Source organism: Neodiprion lecontei, chromosome 1 (genome assembly GCF_021901455.1).
Source record: "Neodiprion lecontei isolate iyNeoLeco1 chromosome 1, iyNeoLeco1.1, whole genome shotgun sequence".
In the NCBI taxonomy this organism is placed as follows: Eukaryota; Metazoa; Arthropoda; class Insecta; order Hymenoptera; family Diprionidae; genus Neodiprion; species Neodiprion lecontei.
This window is the reverse complement of record NC_060260.1, coordinates 29,158,366-29,177,983: the sequence shown is the minus strand read 5'-3', so window position 1 is coordinate 29,177,983 and position 19,618 is coordinate 29,158,366. Positions and strand designations below refer to the sequence as shown.

General features: G+C 39.9%; 2 protein-coding genes and 1 long non-coding RNA gene across 14 annotated transcripts in view; 2 read left to right on the top strand and 1 right to left on the bottom strand.

Annotated features, from left to right (window-relative positions):
• Positions 1–16: 16 nt before the first annotated feature.
• On the top strand, positions 17–1,757 carry LOC124293497. Its single transcript, XR_006903355.1, has 3 exons — positions 17–395; positions 868–1,052; positions 1,165–1,757. It is a non-coding gene; the product is annotated as an uncharacterized LOC124293497 (long non-coding RNA).
• Positions 1,758–5,102: 3,345 nt separating this feature from the next.
• The window catches only part of LOC107220127, a 44,150-nt gene continuing 29,634 nt past the window's right edge, over positions 5,103–19,618 (top strand). For 2 of the 7 annotated variants that reach the window (XM_046734258.1, XM_046734246.1), the window contains exons 1-3: positions 5,103–5,241; positions 5,397–5,481; positions 18,602–18,808. In XM_046734258.1, coding sequence (XP_046590214.1) covers positions 5,220–5,241; positions 5,397–5,481; positions 18,602–18,808 — 314 coding nt within the window. In that variant the 5' untranslated portion in view covers positions 5,103–5,219. Of the gene's footprint in view, positions 5,242–5,396; positions 5,482–7,533; positions 7,650–15,193; positions 15,205–18,601; positions 18,809–19,618 lie in introns of those variants that run through there. The other 5 variants (XM_015658581.2, XM_046734262.1, XM_046734255.1 and 2 more) reach the window with 5 other exon arrangements.
• LOC124293491 lies at positions 5,727–12,516 on the bottom strand. 6 transcript variants are annotated; one of them, XR_006903349.1, is made up of 3 exons: positions 12,219–12,516; positions 6,340–6,539; positions 5,727–6,208 (listed from the first exon to the last, which is right to left on the bottom strand). XR_006903349.1 is itself a non-coding variant. In XM_046734472.1 (3 exons), the coding sequence occupies exons 1-3, from the start codon at positions 11,170–11,172 to the stop codon at positions 6,099–6,101; spliced, it is 345 nt and encodes a 114-aa protein (XP_046590428.1). In that variant the 5' UTR covers positions 11,173–11,257; the 3' UTR covers positions 5,727–6,098. The 6 variants fall into 6 exon arrangements, 2 of the variants coding, with proteins under 2 accessions (XP_046590428.1, XP_046590419.1); XR_006903350.1 differs by lacking the exon at positions 12,219–12,516 and adding an exon at positions 10,367–10,500; XR_006903351.1 differs by lacking the exon at positions 12,219–12,516 and adding an exon at positions 7,783–7,833.

The window sequence follows — 19,618 nt, the reverse complement described above, 5'->3', positions numbered from 1 at the left end:
TTGCTTCTGCGCAAAACTTATGGCGATATAACTTGTCACGTGTCGTCACTTGCCGGCTTTGATTCGAGCGAGAAACGTTTGCGTGCTAGCCCGATTTCTTACGCCGTGCCGTGTCTGAGCGCGTGTGTGTTCATTAATGAGAATGAGGCATGCACAATCTTAAGTATACGTGATATGAGGTGGTGTTATTTGCTGACAATCGACATTGGCCCCCACTTTGCGAACTGAAATGTAGCTGTGAAGATTGCGTGTATTCGAATACGAAACGACGATACGTGTATGAAGCGAATGAATGGACACAAGCAATTCTTTTCTCAATCCGACGAGAGTCCTCGGTTGGAACAAGTAGTGAAGAAGTTATCCGGGATAGGATATATTAAACAAGAGAGACCCAGGTGAAGTAGTTTTCTTATTTTTAGCCATATTGCACATCTTGCTGACGACGAGGTTGCAGATCGCGACTATCGAACGGCGAGATTCCCGAAACTACACAAATGTCCATCTCATCCGGGTCTCTCCCAATCCTACTTATCGTACCATTATTTTAGGCAGGCCTAAAATTTGATTCGTCTACCGCGATCTCTATTATTGAAAGTGTCAATTTTTCACTTCAATTCACTCTTCTATATGAATCGAACGATGTTTGGAACTTTGTATTCGCACGCCTGGGATGCAAATTGATTTTCATAATACTCACATTTCGAAACACTGTCTTAATATAGTTAGTGTCTTTTCGTAGTAAGACTGTCAGTGCAACGTAATAGTGGGTACCTACGTAGATGTAAGGCTATTAATAGTCTTGTGTTGATAATTGTTTCTATCGACAAACTCAACCTCAACAACATTATAAATATTTGACCAGTTTAGATGGACCCAGGCATCTAAAAGGCCGGGCAATGAAGTTCGTATCGACTGTACTGGAAGTTCACTGATTTGTATGCCCTTCAAGGTACAGGGTTTACCACTTTTATGACTCTTAACGCTCCAGCCTGAGGTTGAACGATTGTTTCCAGGATGTGGCCCTGATAAGAGCCGCGATAATCTTTTGTGAAGTACATATGACAGTATGGAATGGTTATTGAGTAAATATCGTTTAGTGTAACGCGCAATGTCATTGTGCGTTACAAATCGTGAAACAATCGGCTAAATTTGTTTTACACCTAGCGTACTGACCATGGGATTAGTGACAAGAAGGGGCCAGTAAATGATCACACGAAGGTCTTATTGTCAGCTGGGTGCTTGGATACGTTGGAACCAATTTTTATTACGTCTGCCAAAAACTTATCGAGATGTGAATCACGAAGAGTTACAAATGGTACTTTACTTATCTTAAGACTCTAATTTATAGTTAATATCAAGTGTTTCGATGTGCCAAATGCTCACGATTAGTATAGATAAGAATTTTTGTTTGAATCGCGTTATTTTGACTTACAAAGTTGCAAAATGACTATAAAACTTCGTGAAGGAGTTTTGGTTTCTGATATGGTTATATTTAACTGTCGATATTTGTACTGATAAATACGCCTCTCAAAATCCGATACAAAAAAAAAGTAGGCGAATTAGTATGAAATTCGCGTAACGAGTCATTGTCATTAGGTATATACATAGAATTTTTAACCAGATATGGAATGAATACTTCTTCACAGACTGATTGAAATTGATACACCTACCGATTTCTTTTAGTTTTGTTTGTTAGAATTTTATTTGCCGATTCAGTAATGAATAATTATATAAATAAGTTATGTGTGATACCTAACGTGGCCGTTTGTGGGAGTGGAATTATTAAAAAAAATCTTACCAAAAGCACGAAAGAGACTTGTGAAAAATGCAAGTAATTTTAGCCCTCTGGATTTTTACTCTGTCAGCTTTCTTAAGCAGAAAGTGACTAATAATCTAGCAAGCAGACTCGAATCACGTCAGAGATGTTCCAAATCTTTAGCATAAATTAGCATGTATTTGAAGATTTCGCAATCTCGTGAACAATTGCGAATTGCGTCGTTGCTTTTGAATGGGATATTGCGGATCGCTGTGGTGCGCGATTATTCTCAAATGCGAAATTCAAAATGTAAATTTCTCGTACAAAATCGTGACAGAGGCCCTCCGGTCTTAAAATCCTCGGGTATGAAAATAAAAATACGACTAGTTCGGCACAACACGAAAACAGGTAGTAAACATGTTTTCGTATGAGACATAGACTAGCAACGGCCACTGAGCTAAAAATAATCGATATATCGATTAATCAAGTCCAAAAAAATATTTTAACATGTCTCAATTGAATCGGTAAAAATAAATCGGTTAATCGATTAGTTCGTTTTAATTTTTTTTTTTTTTTTTTGAAATGGTGCATTTGAGTCCAATATTTCGTAAAATTCAGTATGTATAATGCAGTCTTAATAGCGGAAAAGTTTTTTGATAATTGATTGTTTCATTCGAAATATTTCTCAACTTCGGATTAGAATATTCATCTATCTTTCACTTATTACATCAAATAGGTACTCATTAAGTAAGGCAATGATGATAATTGATATTGTGTTGCATCGTTCATGGGATTAAAAAGGCAAAAATTGATTGTGAAGAAAAATAATCAAGTTCGAAAAATAATCGATTATTCTTAGTCTGATCTTAGCATGGACATAGTGATACAATACCTTGAGAGACTTTTTCGATCGACAAAACAGCCGCAGGTGAAGTATTGCCGATACGCCCTATGGCATTGGAATTTAAACTCAGTCACGATCGTTTTTACTCTGATAATATAATTATGAATTTATGACGTTATCCAACCTCCAACGAATCATAGAATCATCGACCCGGTGCTGGAAAGTCTCATGCAATTAACAACGCTTCACGTCACGTATACCATCTGAAAATAAACCTGATATTGCAAGTAAAATTAGCAAAGGATTACCGTGCCCAATATGTGTCAACGGTCATGCGTTCATTATCGAAGCGAAACGTTACTTAAAAACTTATGTAAAGATAAAAATTTTAACACCGTCAAAAATTTCGTATATTCAGCTGGGTTAGCAACAAGTTTTACTGGATGAACAATTGTGTCGCGAGTGCCGAAAAACATTGTTGCTAATATCCGTGTACTTACGTAGTGAGAGATCTTTTTTTACTATGCGTGTGACGCGATACTGATATTTGTGATACACTCGAGTTAAAATAACCGATTACTCAGAATTGACAGTAACTTTGGGTTTCTGTCGCGGTAAGTTGAATGGTAGGATATCAGTTTTCTTCCTATCGGATACTTTTTCCTACACACTCATGATCTATGGCAAAGAAATCTAATGATATTTTATGCTGCTGAAAAAGGATTTGAAAACTTCAGTAAGGACAAAAAAGAAGAGGAAAATTTGATCTGGCGGTTGTTTTTTATTCCAACCGACAAACAACGTGGAATTATGTGCGCGGTCATTATTCTGTTTTCCGTGATAAACTGGCGATTGGAGCGATGCGTCAAAATTATTTTTCTCAATTATTCCACGCGGGTGAACACGATTTATTACTTTATCAAATGACTGTGTCATTTGTAGAATAAAAAGTTCGCACGAAAATGTGTATCCACATCCAATTTTCCTCCTCGTAGACGATATTGTATATTAATGACTTTTTTAATGTTGCTCATAGATTAAACGTTTCCGTAAGGTGTATTTTTGTCGTCTGTTTCGCGTGAAAAAGAATATGATCGTGTTGCCGGTGCAGGCAATACGTGCTACTTGTGAGTACAATCGGCTGTCAACTGATAGGTTCAAACCTCTCCAATCATAGTGCAGAATTACCACGATCGACGGTACAGCATACAGGTTATCACTCGAAACGATCGAGGAATCTCTCGATCGGTAAGTTATCAAAGTCCGAAGGTACTCGATCGGCAAAACGTTTCTTTGACGCACCTTGGATCGGATGAGAAAGTTTTTTTTTTTTAATGAATTGTTACATCATCGGATGAAAACGATCATTCATGGATCAGGTGCAGTAAGCTGGGGCTATACAAAGTTCATCTCGGTCCGAACGAAGATAAAATGAAATCCACAGTGCCGATGACTTGTCGGATCCATCTTTTGCTCTATTTTTTTCGATAACGATTCAATTTGTTACGAAGCTGCAAATCGATCTTTCTAAATAAAACATTCGAAACCAATGATCACGTCTATGCCGAGCAAGGAATAACGTAGTTATGATTATTGAAATCTTTATAAATCGTTCTTGTCGACGAATCGGTGGTTTTGTCTGCGACAGTTTTAACTGATTGTAAAGTATCACACTATCGTCCCAGGAATCAATCACCTAGAAGTCCATACCTGGACTAAACCTTCTCTTCCACTTTCCCACTAGAATGAAAGTTCCGGAAGAGTGCAATGGAACCCATTGTAACGACATATAATGATAAACATCCAAAGATCCATTGGAAAAAAGTATCACATTGAACACAGAAACATCACACCTGTAGGGAAAAGCCTGGTAATCAAGTCGCCAAACTTGTTCAAAGAGAAAACAGCGACACTCTCACCTTTCATCGCAGTCTCCTCGAATGACGACGCAGTTCCGATGTGGAAAAGTCGCAGCGGCCTTATGTGAAAAGGGTCAATCCCCATGGAAAGTGGAGAGGAATCTTGCCTTGGTCCGATTTTACGAGAGACACACATGTGGAATTGGTCATGGGTGTAAAGTGCTGGCATGACTTCCCAGTTCATGCAGCACAAATAAAAATTAGTCGGAGAATCTGATGGAAACATTTTTCTTCCCGGTAAGCAAAACCAGCCGTGCATCGATTTCCGACGCAATTAACGATAATACGTAGATACGTACATTCTTCCATCGATCGAGAATGTCGACGAGAAGTGTAAAAAAGTTCGTAAATTATGAACGTGACCGACGAGGTATTTGGACAGGTGGTATGTCGGATGTCGGGTAAAGGAAATATGGAAAATATAGTACCAATGGTGTAGCAATACGTGCGAGTACGTATCGCAAGACGTAGATGCTGATGAAATATAATTACGGCCCCTCCTATTATTGTTATCGTCATCATCGTACGTTCATTTGTAAATTTGTTCGCTACTGGGTCGGCAACTAGTTTGCAAGCAATTGCCGCGTTGGCATTGGAGTGTTATCGTTGTGAGGTCATTGAGGAAGCAACTTTCCTGCCTGCTTTTCATACTTGCCTTTTAACTGCACAAGGCAATTGACATGGATCTGTGAAGAAAAGGATGCAGAGCAACGCTGAGACAGGTAACTAAACGGGATTTATCGATTCCATATTCGTATTTTCATTGAGTATTGATCCCGCGACAATCCGCCGACGAATACACGAACTAGAATTGAACATTGGTGAGAAAATTTTCGCGAATCCGAACTTATGTTCACCCCGTTTCACTTTTCTCTAGGAATCGAGCCGTACGAGTACCAGTTGATTCTTGAAGTTCTTCGACGAGACGCTCTTATTCTGGACAGCGTACGAGTCAAGCTATCGTAAGTGATAACCGGTGTTGAATCGAATTATATGTCTAGTACATTTAGTTACAAACATTTTTATCGTGATGTTAAGAGTAAAGCCGATTGTTTTTTGGGCAGGAACGTTACTACACGTGTGATAGTTTTCTCATTGGGGCATTTCCACGGAGTGTTCAGGAAGGATTAATGGCCACTAAAGTAAAATGAAAATTGATTAAAAGAATTTGATCGCAAAAATGAACACGCAAATTACGCAATCCACAATTTTTTTATTTTTTTCATTTTGAATGAATCGTGCGACGTATTTCAAAGCAAATGCAACGCGGGTATTCCTGAAATCAATGTATTTACTCTCTCTCGAAAACATCTAGCATTGTTCAACTCTCAAGATGATATCAAATTTTTTCATCGATAAGATAAGAGCATTAGTGTAATCGAGAGACAGGAAGAGGGAAAAAAATCCTATCGACATATTATCTGATATAAACGATTCGATGTGTATTTCCAAGCCTTTTTACGACTTTCTTAACAGCTTGAACATACTTGCCGTTAGTGGCGTACAGAGAATGAAATACCACGCGTGTAAAGAAAAATGGACAGTGCCGACTTGTCGACTAACTGCATTTCTATGTTTGCTAAGGCCTCATATTTACACAAACTTGATTCGAAGACTCAATTCCATTTAGACTTTCCAATTTGTATCTCCAGACGATGTACTTTTGCAGTTGGAGAAATCCATGGACATCTGAAATGAAAATTGAAAAGCAGGATTTATAATTTAAATTTGTACACCTTGACGAGTACAGAAATGTTTTGATCGGGGAAAAATACATAAATTGGAAGAAAACAAAATCCGAATTCCAAGCAATCGCCTACCTGCTGGAGCGCAGCACCGGTATCGTAACCCGCTTTGCGAAGCACGTGGTTCAAGAATGTCGAACTCAGTTGCTGGAGCCGAAGCTGGGCGGCTGCGTTCTTTGGTTAGTCGGTACAGAGGCATTCGCATCTCAGGACAGCATGTCGAAGAGTTTGGTCTCTCAGAATCTCGTCTCTGCACCACACAGAACGTGGAAATCCTGTGAAGTGCGAACGCATTGTTAAGAATGAAAAGAAAAAAAGTAATCGGAAAGTGGTTATAAAATCGATGGAATGATACATCAAATGTGAGGAGGACAAAAATTCACCAAAATTTTATTGTGATATCCACTTGTTTCAAAGACAAGAAATTTAGAGTGCGGAATTACTGTGACATAACTACAGGTACATAAACATCATCGACTTTGATCGATTGATACCTACAATACGTAACGTAATTATTACAGCGATGAACGTTGCATAATGAACGGTACCTATATCAGCTAACCGTGAGGTAACCAAGTTGTAGCAGTTCATCATCATGTCAAGTAAGGAATAATAATCCGTCCCTAAATATGTCCAATCGGGACTGAGAGAAGAAAATCAAACGCTGAAAAAAAAGAAGTGTAATGTCAATTAATCTACCTGCATCGATTTGACTATTGCCGAGAGGATAAAACTTGCCGGTAATTTGCTAAACACATGAGTGGAACTTTTATTTTTCCGTAAAATGAAATACGAATAAATCTCATTGTCAGAGCTAGCAGGGATTCAGTTTACGTGAACGAAACAATGTTATCTCCTTGTCGGTTTCAGGTTGTGCGAAGATCTTGCGTTATCGCTTATCTCGAGTTTTCGTATTAGATATCTTGAGAGATGTCACGTCGCCAGATCGGCATCACACCTCGAGGCAGTCGCGAAAGGAAAGTGCTCGAAGGTGGTTCGTTAGCTCCGGTTGGAACAGTGTCGAAGTAAAGGAAAGACCGGTTAAAAGTTCACAGCGAGTACAATTACGAAAAATAAGATCAAGCAAGTGCGGATATCGAGAGTCTCGTAAACAAACACCAAGAAAGCCACAACAGCGGCAAAAGAGGACAGAAAGAGAAGAGCAGAACGGAAGGGCTGAGAACAGCGATTGTCCATAGAATGTGCGGAGTAGTTATGTTTTTGTAAAAGCGAAGATAACCGAGTTTCTTTTTCTACGCGGTGGTGGACATCAAATCCGAGACTACTGTAAAAATGATCTTCGTAGTATCACCGGGAGTGAGCGTGGTTGCTGCCGGCCTCGTTTCCGGTCTCTGCTTCATCGTTATCAACAGTCTACGAAGAGGGTGAGTTTTTGAGATCAGATTTTGCGAAACGATGTGATTGAATCAACCGTCAGCCGAGTTGAAACCCGAGCAGGAAGCAAAAATGACGTTGTGACGATTGTACGATGAATTGTGAGACAAAACTGATGCGTACCGCAGTGACGTTCGACAAACGTAAGCCAGCCTATGGTCTCTTTTACGTTCGTTAATTCTTCAGTCGGTTGCAAACGAGCGAGCAAGAATACATTTATGTAATTATACCTCGACAAAAAGTTCTCGGAACACCGGAGAAGGGATAACAATAAGCGCGAAGGTCAATGTTTACGATACCGCAAAACAATTACATCAATCAACGGCTAATTGAATGGCAAAGGACGAATCGAGTGGTACGTAAACAGTGCCAAGGATCCTTATAATTTCTATATCAGCGTCATGCAGCTTCGGGAAATTGTCGAAAATAAGTCATGCGTTTGAATGAAGCTGCAGCTATTCTTAAATTCCTCGTTTCTCTGGTTCATTTTAAGACAGACTGCAGCATGAACAATCTCCAACTCGTCGAGAATATTTTCAGTCCATTTTCTGAACGACGAAGAAGTCCGTTGTGCTCGATAATGACCTTCGATTAAATATAGAGTACGTTCAATCCGAAGTGGTAATATCGATCGGCACGACCTTATACGCCTCATCGATTTCACCCTAATGAGATATCGATTTATCGCCAAATTAACTCTGAATTACGTTATATAAACGAAGAAATTACCGGTGAGTTTAACTCTTATAATATCAGCAGTTACCGACTGCTTTCCAAAGGGATGAGAAATAATTTTCCACACGTGTTATACCTTTCACGATTAGCTTCGGAAATATCTGTAAGGGATTTAAAAAGAATGTTTGTTCGTTTCGAAAGTACTCCCGGTGTACCGGTTAATTTAAACGAGAATTCCAGACTAATAACCTGCTGGCCTTTTCTAATGACAGAGAGATCTCATTTGGGAGGAAGGGGGGTCTTAAAGTTGGAGAACGTTAAAGAGCGGTGTGCGTGATGAAATATAGGCCTTCGACCCTCCGGCCATTCGAGGAGTCTGTCTTGACTCTTTCATTTTGTTTCACCGTGACTTTTTCTTGCCGGTTAATGCTCGGGATAAGTTTTTTTGGCCGTCCATTGACCGACACCTTCTCTCCGACCAACCCTGATCTCCTTTACTTTTCGCTACAGCTCGTCTTTTTTACTCTTCGTTTGAGCTGCTCTTGCCTTCTCCCTCCTTACGTGAACAAGAGTATCTGTACCGGTTACGTTTCACTCAATTTCACTCGATCCAAAACGATCGCGAGATCAAACGGGCTGCAAGTACATGTTGTACGAGTGCCTGATGCAGTTGCAGTTTTTAGGATCGAAGTTTCTCATAAGGTACTACGAAAAAGGTCCCGATTGTTAATTGCAACACTTAACGCCTGCAGCCGCCGTTTTAGCTATTCGAGTTACTATCTCAAAGCATACCGGAATGACAAATGGCTGTCTGTTTTTGTGACTCGTGTTGCCCACTTATCCGCATGACCGATCGTTTTCAAAGCTTTTTAGAATGGCGTAAGCTGTCGCATATTAAGTGCGTAACGTTTAGTTGGGCAAAACAGTCAGTGAATGGCTTAAGCATAGGATAAGGGTCAACGTGAAAATATACCTCCAATGAAATCTTGTGTTTGTAAGTGACAGGAAGTTCCATTCTTAATATATAAACAATAATTTTCGATGGTAATCGACAAGATGTTGAACCGGCAAAGTAACTAGCCGCGTCGGATAACGCGCGACTGAAAGATAAAACAACTTTAGCGTCCATGAAGAGAACGAGATTTATCTTATCGCGACATCAGAGGTAAAAACGTAAAATGTAATCACGCGCTGTTGGATTCATAAGAATTCTCGGTTTATGTACGTATAGTAGAAAATTTAATTTGTCAAATAGATTGTATCCCGTGTCAATTTTCTTGATTGACACGCAATCAAGAAAGTCTGTTTGTTTTTTGAGATTAAGGAGAGCCACTGTGGTTCAGCACCAAACTAGAGGAGAAAAATAACTCAGTGTCACGCCTACGTATTGAAAATCCTCGTGTCATCTGGCGGTAAATCTGTGTAAGATAGAACAACCAATAAAGGGGAATGGGAAGTCTTAAAGGCCGTGCGGCGATGCGAGTCAAGTGCAAATCTTGCAATAATTAACATCTCGGGTGTTAAAATTAGAAGCGTCAGAAATGTTTAATACATTCTTGCGCAAATTTCACCGGAGTATGTCAATGATATAATACAACAACACGTCGCGTATATGTCACGCGTTACAGGCATACCTACGAATGAGCGTAATTACTGCACCGCGTATGATACAAGGTACAATTATTATTCTTTTTCCGCCAGTCAGTAGCACCAGTCATATTGGAATGATCACGAATTACCAAGGGAATAATGCTTCGAAGACAATTGCCTTATTATCCTCCCGTTAAACGAGCATGCCAATCAAGTACCACAAAATGTAATGCTAGCGTGACCCAAAAACAATTGTGTTATGTATATAACAGTACCGAGTGCAGAATTATCGTTTTATTACGTAATTGCGCAAGTATTCCAAGGTCCGTTGCATTGTAAGAAACGCTCAATTGTAGGTATCTCTCGACCAGTTTCGATTATTGGTCAGTGCAATTGCTACGTATATTGAGACACGTGAGTTATCTTCATGCTATTTACTTACGCCTACTGCGCTGCGGCCTGCACAATGTCTAGTCTAAGCTGTTACGTATACCATGATTATTATATAAACGTTCAGCGGCGAAACCTGCCCGATTTGCGAGCTATATTATAATTGTGCTAAGATGTTTACGTCGCCTGAGTTGCTCGCGACACTGAAAATACATTATCGCTGGTGAACAGTTAAGGCGTATCTGATAAGGAGGTAACTTCTCACCACCTCGTCCCTGCTTTGGTAACTCGTAATCTGATATTCGCCGTCAATATATTTTTTATTCCGCGACTTGTTGCGGCTGTCGCAGTTTTTTTAAAAAAAATTTTTTATTGGATGGGAGGTGAGGGGTTGAAAAAAAAATTATATTTGGGCTATTTTGTATAATAAGAATTGGTCCGATGCGGTTATGCCTGGCTTTTGAATCCTCAGAATCTTGCGAAACGTTAGCAAAATAGTGAAATCCTAGACAAATCTCATTGACATACCAGCAATGTTTGAACTTCGTCGAGACTTCGGTGTGTAAACAAATTTTGAAAGCCGTCATACGGTTACAATCCTCAGAGACGTATTGAAGCAATCTAATCCATTGCAGCACAAAAGTTGTTGAATAATTCATTTCTACGTTAGCCACAAATGGTCAACGAAAAATATACCAAATTCTTTTTCAATATCTTGGCGCACAATTTACAGAGAAAAACGGTTATTGTAACGACTTAAAAAATAAGAAAATATTTGAGATAATTTCATAGAAATTTTTTCTGTTACTTTGGCATCACATACAAATAAGAACCACGCCACACGGTTGAAATATTCATTTCAAACAGTAGCGGCGAAACGGCGAGCTCCGAGTAACGCAATACGCCGTACTCGAATGCAGGTCGGGTTGCCCGCTTTCAGGATGACCGTGCTTTCGGAATTACTAGATGCTCGTGTTCCATTCGCGAAGTGATGGTAGTTTTTATTCATTCATTTATTTATCTCCTGGAAAATATTTATTACAATTAAAAAATAAGTAAAACAAAAATATTGTGTAGACTGTCGAGAAGTGACGATAAATGGTGAAATTATAATGATTCCCGAATGTTATAACTGATAGTGGGTCAGTCATTCGTAAATTTAAGAATTACTTGTAGTTTTAATATGTGTTTTGAAATTCCGTGGTAATCAACTAGCGTGCAAAAAACGTTCAGACTGTGAAATCTCGTTTTCGATTTGGTCGTGACGATCCCATATCAGGATATCCACGTTATCCATCGAAGGCGAAACCACAAAATTCTTTGAAGAACACGAAGCCTCTGGACATTAATTTACTTTATATTTTTATTTTATTTTATTGCAAAAAAACTAAAAACAGAGTCGACTGAGTTGATTCACGCATCACGAGCTGATTCGCTCTTGTGTCTGACGGAGACTTATTCTTCGAAAACTCGCGCTTTCTGCACTATCCTCTTGTTATTTTACTAACAGATCAGGTGATTTGCGCTAAGATAAAGCCACCACTTTCTTCTTCTCATTCTTTTCCAATCGCGAGACTAAGATGTTACATCGTACAGCGAGATTTTGCACTCGTGAAAGATTCTTGACGCGATTTGTCGCAGGCGCATCGGGCTCGAATAAAGTTGTAACTCGTCAAAGCCTGCGGAGGGGTCAGATATCCGTAAAAAGGCACAGCGGATGTGCGTAAAGTTTAACCATGCGTGCAACGACCCCGGTTGAATAGCTTTTGAAATTAGGATGCGTTGTGGGACTTCAGAGGTCGCTATTAGGAAAAACGGGGAGTGAGGGGAAAGAGAGAGAAAGAGGGGCATAGGACATGGATATATGTATATCGACTTATCAAACCATATAAAACAATAGTTACCGAATAAACACGAAGCACACCGGAAATCACCGACCCGTAGTTGTGAAGCACGGTGCGATGGGTTCATTGTTGCAGTGTTGATGTCCTTGTTGCGAAGATCGGTCGATGCTGGATTTAGTGACGAACAAACTCCTGAGTCTAGAGTCAAATGTGCCAGTGTGGGACAATCGGTATTGTGAATCGTGCGTATTCTTGGTCACGAGGATCTTCCCTCACCGATTAGTAAAAATCACTTCCTATCGAGTCCCGATTCGGCTGTTTTAACGAACCGATTGATCGCCCCGAAGCTCTTCATGAAACCAAGTGAGCTGCGAAGATTAATAAAAAATATTTTACTCAGGACGATACTGTGCAGAAGAAATCCGGACAAGTGGTAAGAACCGATTTAATTTTCCCCCCAATTTAACGGTGTGTCTAATGCTTGTCTAAGCGAAGCGACAAGCCGCAGCGCGGAAGTGAGTGAGAGCGAGTTGCACGTTGCGAAAGTCGGAAGCTCCGAAGCCGTTTGTGACTGTCTAAAAAAATTTTAGGCCGACTCCCGGGTGTTAGTGTCATTTTTTTCGCTCGGTATCTGGTTCAAGCGAATGCGAAATAAATGCATTCTCCATTGTCTGGTTACATGGATATACTTATGTATTATACGTGTATATCTTCTCTTGCAACTAACGCGAGTGATATTTTTATTTTGTATAACAGATGTGTATAATATACGCAGGAACGTTCCCATGATTATCTACAACGAAACAAATGAATTACCCCGGTTGATGCCGTTATAAAATCTCATCCTGACTCCCACATATCGCATCTCTACAGGCAATTCCGTACGTGGTGTTAAAATGAGTGCAAGCACGTTGGTTCGCAGCGTGTCGCCTGGAAATTCCCTGAAATTTAATTCAACCCTCGGGCGATGATACACGAGTGGTTTAAAACATTGCGGAATTGTGTTTGCACAGTGGGTGTAAATTGAGCGAGCCTTGTTTGCAATCTCTGTATATTTCTTTAATATTCACAAGTCGTATTTCACGAAAAGTTGTTTAAAAAACAAGACATTCTACAAAATTCGCAGAAATTAAAGAATTTGTTATTGCTTCAACCGAAAAGAAGTATTGATAAATTGATCGGCGTTTCTGGCGGATAACAACGCTGTAAAAAAACCGGCAAGCAATAAATGACGCGCTTAAAAATCTGCAGCTATCCCACTTCATGATATGTTATTGCACAAACCTGATACACCCATACACGATATTGCAGGTAACGGTATTCCGTCACCGGAAACTGGTAGATACATCGGATGTCCTACATTCTGATATCACTACGCTGAGAAAAATTTCATTTGTTATAGTGAACAAAAAATAACTGTTCAAATATTGTTGTAATAACAATAAAATGTAGTAGAAGGGTATAACTATATTTAGTGCGGTGGTAGTTGTTAATACTACATTTTCTGGTTATTACGACGAATCTGTTTGTTGAAATAATTTAAAGCTCAATTTCTCCGATAGTCAAGTCCTCGACGTAAGTTCATTTTTGCACCGACTTCAAATTTTTGCAACAGTTGCAAGAAACCACAGAGGGAGTCTCCGCAATCAAATAGAATAGTGATATCTACAATATTTTCCAGTTACGGTTACCGAACTCATTTTCATCTTACACCCAAAAGAACATATTTTGGTTATGATAAAAAATAGAAGTATTTAAGAACTCTGTAGTGAGTTTTCAGTTGGCAATTAAATTGGACTCGTTGAATAGATCCGATTGAAACGAGTATTTTTCATCTCTTAAAATTTGTTAACTTTTCTTAGTAATAAATTTGAGTGACAATGCCTGAAATTATAATGGCGAAACGAAATTTCATTCAGGCAAACGTATATGTAATAATCGTAAAGGCTGGGAAGTTTCGTGCGGGCCGTAGAAGCGCGTGGCATCATTCTAATTGTCAACTTTCAGCTCTCTCACGCGCTTATTAACCGGCAGCTTCGACTGCCTATTTTGTCGCTATTCACGGATGCGAGTTAATTCGCGTCCGTTCGCGCGTTCGAATTCCAGAACTCTGTAGTGGAGCTTTTTTCATTGAGATTAGCGTCGAGAAAGGAGGTGAATGATGCACGTTTGCTTCTTTAAATGGGATACTTTCCGCATGCTGCGCGTGTGACATTCGATACACCGGAATAAAACAGGTTTAGTAAAATTCAGACGAACCTTCAATTTCCAGCTTTCAAACCCGTTTCGCTCAACCACCTGCAATTTGGTCCGCGCTTCTGATTGCAGCGAACGAAATTGCAACCAAACGTTACAAGACTGCACGGATATTAATTTTATCCCAAGTACTGTAACACCTCGAATAAGAATCCAGCAAAGTTGCATGGATGTTATGTCATGCGGCGGTGAATTATTCGGTTACGAAATTTTAATAGGTGGCACACACAGGTGTATCACACGAATGTGTTATATACGCCTGTAACGAACGTTGATCGTAGAGAAATCGAGACCTGTAAAGAATTCGTAAAGTGGAACAGAGATGTTTATTGAATAACAGCCTGTTGAGTAACGGTCGCTTCACGTGTTGAGGCCGAAGGCGAAAAGGTTTTACTGCGTCGATCTCGATCAGCCCACGTATTATATCAGGTGACGCAATTTTTCCAAATTACGTTATTTGTTGTTTTTTTTTTTTTTTATTTTCTTGTTCACCGCAAAAATTTCGTATCCGTTCCGCGGAAGAATAACGTCTCGCTAAGACAAACGTTTCTACACCCATTGTTATTCGACGGCGTTTTATTAATCACCGGGTGTATCACTGCTGCGCTATAGACGCTATGAGATGAGAATTTTGCAAAATACCAACGTTGCGAATCGCATACGCGCCATCGATGACAATGCATATTTCGAATTTGTAGAAATATAAAGGATAGTCGGTTTGCCATTGAAAGTGAATTATTAAACTTGAAATCGTACGATAACATTATGCATAACAGGTTTGGAGTTCAAAGTAACCCATAGAGGAAAAATGTATTACTCATCAAGTTAATGACCTACATTAAACTACGAAAAAAATTAGTTTTTTTAGAAATCTATAGTTGCGTAATCACCTACCTCTGCAACAATCACATATTTTTAAAATATTTTATTACTGAAATACGACTTGAAGCATTTATTACCCGCATGAACTGGCTGTGAAACTTTACGTCTTTAACAGAGAACGATAGTTTGATTGTAAATAAATACGTGCAAGCATTTCAAGCGCAATCATTTCACATGAAACGTTTATATTTTAGTTTTGTCGAAAAAACCGGATAAAAATCGCAATATGAAAATAAACCAGCCACCGAAATATGATGATATTGGTTTACAGTGAAAAGTCGTTGATGCAATTTGCGCCAATCGATAAATAAACGAAATTGCACCGTTATATGGAACGACATGTGTAAAAAAGAGTGATTCAATTTTTCACAAACGTGTTTATCGTCCGAGTTTCGATGTAACATTAATTTGCGGCGCGTCATCGGAATAGTTTTGGCATAAGGTGCATGAACGCTGTCGGTAAAAAATAAATAAACAAACGAACGAACCCGAAGAACGAGAGGAAGGGACGACGGTTGAATCGAGTGAAAGTTTTCTCTTCATAGCGAGAGAACCCACAACTGAACTGGCATTAAAACTATGACATAACCGATCACGTTATATGTTGCTTGTTATAACTTCGGACTCTGCCTCCTCCTTTTACAGCGAGTAAGTTTCCCTCCAATGAGCACTGTTACTTTCAAACGGGCAGTCCGGCACAAACCAACGGACCATCCGTTCCTCCTATATACCCTGCCTTGCTCGATGCAGTTGCCATCTGAAATGCGTCCGTATATGGAAAATAACGCGAAATATTGTTAAAATATCAACCAAAGTGAGGGCTTGCAGACCTCAACGATTTATCGCTGTTTTTGTCAGACGACGACGATTGCACGGCGAAGAGAAGTGATTGCAAGCTTGCGAAGAAGCATGCTCGTGCGTACATCGAATTTCGCGTACTCTGTGACATCAACTGCATGACAGTGCACCTCGATAATATCCAAAGCGCATGTGAAAATTGTAAAACTTTGCGAAGTGCGATGTAATTATAATTATTTTGTGAATCGCCGTGTGTGACGACCTGGGATCAGATAAGATACTGCGATTACAAACAACGGTCTCTGGGTAGAATCGAGTTGTTCACGTTCAAAACGAGGTTCAAAGTGTCCACTTTACCTTTTACTGGTCGACGACTGTGCACGAATAAAAATACGGAAGATCGCAACAACATTTTGCGCAGTGGTTGAATGATACCGGAAGACAGCGAATCGCTTTTCGCACAAGCGGTCGTGAAAACAAACAGCTAGTGCCGAGCCCTGTTCGTGATTCAGAGAGTCAAGGATTGCGATATAGGCTTGCTTATCTCTGGTTGAATTTCATGAAACACGCGAGAGAGAACAAGTGGTCTGGAAATTACGGACATCGAGCAGGAATAAAGTGTGCGATTTGTGCGGTGATGCGAGTTGAGTCGCACTCGTGCGTCTTGTGAAAGGAATCCATACAAGCTGAATTAAAAGGAGATAACAAAGGGACAAAAAAGTATAAAAAAAGAGGAAAAAAAAACAGCGTAAAATTGAGTGACTCCAGTTAATTCCTAATTCAGAGCTGTTTCTTTGTGTCTTTTACCCCTTTATGCCTTTCCTTGGAGAAAAATACCCCCACTTTTTCGAGGATATAAACCAGTTTTCATTCTCAAGCAGCCAAGGTACGTCTGCGAAATTTCTTCCGCCCGCAAACGTTGGCGAAGGTGACGGCAGGGTCATCCATATTTAAATAGATGTAATCTGTGGCGCAAAATCAGTAGAATTCAATTCCGGCCGTGTAAAGCTGCCAGTTTGCGACAAGAAAACAGAGTGAGTGCAGTGCGGTGCCGTTGCTAAGAGATTGTCTTGCAATTAACGTTCGTTATCCGCGTGCATTTTGCACAGATGCCAGCCGAGTTATTTTCCCAGCAACCATCACACTGAACGTCTTTAAACAGCGATAAGATGTTCGTCCACGTTTCTTTCGTCGTTTCGACGCTACTGACGGAGGATGACAGGGTGGTCACTGGTCAGGAAAAGTACAACATGGCCGTTTTCATGGTGCTATTCTTCCTCATAACCATAGAAGTGGTCGTGGTGAAGGTTGTCACTGCCGATTGGGAAAGAGAGGAGGAGAGCCACGCCGGTCCCAGATCAGCTGCCGTATTTTTCGACCGAGAAGATTAGCGACATCGTTTGGAATAGTATGCGAATGACGGATTTGATCGTACGAAAGACGTGATCCGGACTGATATGATGTATTTGACCGAGACTCGTCGACGCAAGCGATGTTTTTTTTTGTTCGGTTTTTGTCCTTTCTTCCTCGCTATTCGTCAAAAGTTATTATTACACGAATATTATACCCATGGTCAAGTGTACGAGAAGAAAATAAATTAACTACCAAGTCTTGCACATTATGTAATGAATACGAATTACGAATGATTAATTGGCGTTTTTATTTCACCGCTGGTGAACGCGTGTTGCATCGTTGTTGGACTCGGCGAGAATTGTATGTACGAAATGAGTATATCCGAATGTTCTTATTATTCACTGACCGCTCTGGTTCAGGAAGTGGAGACGAGGAAATCCGATGGTAAATAACGGTAAATTTTAACCATACGAAAATGGCAAGTGTAAATGGATGGAGGCGCGAGCTCTCGCGAATGCTAATCACCTGCAGAAATATATATATAATAGATAATAATTCGAACGTTAGTTGATAATTTTTCACGAATATATGCAAAGAGAATAATAAATCGGATGATATTTTATTGCGTTGTGCGTTATTCATTGTACCGTACCCGCTAGATGTGTATCGATACTTACGAAGCTTTAAATTAACGCCAAATCGTCGATAGAATGAAAGAAATAAAGAGTGTGACAAGAAACTGCGTGCTTGAAACTCTGACTATTCTACTTCGTTTATTAGTGTAAAGTTGAATAATATATACAACGATCATATTTACGTAACCACTAGAGAGAGAAAGAGAGAGAGAGAGAAATGTTTGTCGTTAATTTGCGTCTTTGATAAAACAGGAAATGTGGTAAAAAATTTGAGAAAACGTCGCAACTCTGACTCTTGGAATAATCAAGAAATACGATATGCGAACGAGGTTCAAAGTTTTCTCGAGAACAGGTTTTACAAAACACAAAAGAAACGTTAAACACGGCGATCCTACCTACGAAAGAGGTGCAAAGCTATGTTCGACACGTCCAGAAAACATCAAAGTCCGGGCAAATTCTTTGGCTCCCAACTCGAACGATCGAGGGTCGATTTTTTGATAATTTTCACTCTTTCCCCAGGAGAGCAGCGAAGGAGGCGAAGGACGAGAAGACCAAGCAGACTCTAGACGATAGTCGGTGCGCCTGCTGCCTGAAACCCTTCGTCGTAGGTCGCGGCGTCGGTTGCGGCGAGTGCGGATCCCGCGTTTGCCGCAAGGGTTGTTCCCGCTGGGACACCCCGGACAACGCCTGGCATTGCCTGTTTTGTCATCAGCGGAGGTTACTGCAGTAATACAATCTTCCCGGTATCTTTAATTCCCGAATCCTCTCCTCAAGCCTCGACTTCGAATCTATAGAGAAAGTATCTCTTGAACCGCATGTAAACGTGACTCTTTGTTGCGTTTTTTGACGTTGTTCATTTTTTCGAATTTACGAGTAATTTCATCGAATTGAAGGAGATCCTACCGGTTTTGTAGAATTATTACGGTCAATGGCGCAGACGAAATTATGATAGATTTATGAATATCATTGTACGTGAAATAATTGTTGTAAAATCAGGGGCGGAGCGCTTGAATGCGCGTGAAATAAGGTATCGGAAATTCGATTTCAATCACATAATTTCAAACTTTCCGGAATATCGTGTGATTTGAAGTGATTTTGTAAGATTTTATTGAAACATTGAACAAAAATGCAAATTTCAGCAGTTTCAAAATAGCAAAGGTTTAAATAATCTCATATGCTTGCTATAATTCGTTACGACAAGATTATACAGGAGATTTAATACACATCTAGGAAAGCAAGGAAGTTCGCATGCGGTTCTGTTTTGATTTCAAGGGAAGCCCGACCGGTGTTTTGATGAATGGTTTCCAGCCGCTCGGATTAATACCCATGGCTACAGAAATGAGTTTTAGGCTCTATACATTAAAGAAAAAATACAATTGTTCAGCATAACTGTAATTAGCGAATTGTCATTTAATAATGTTATACCAACGAGCGAAAGTATCGGCGAATCTATTTTAATCGGCGAAACACCGGCTTTCGTCGATCATAATACTGGCTAGTAATCTCACGCTCATTATTGCAGCCAGAGTTTTAACG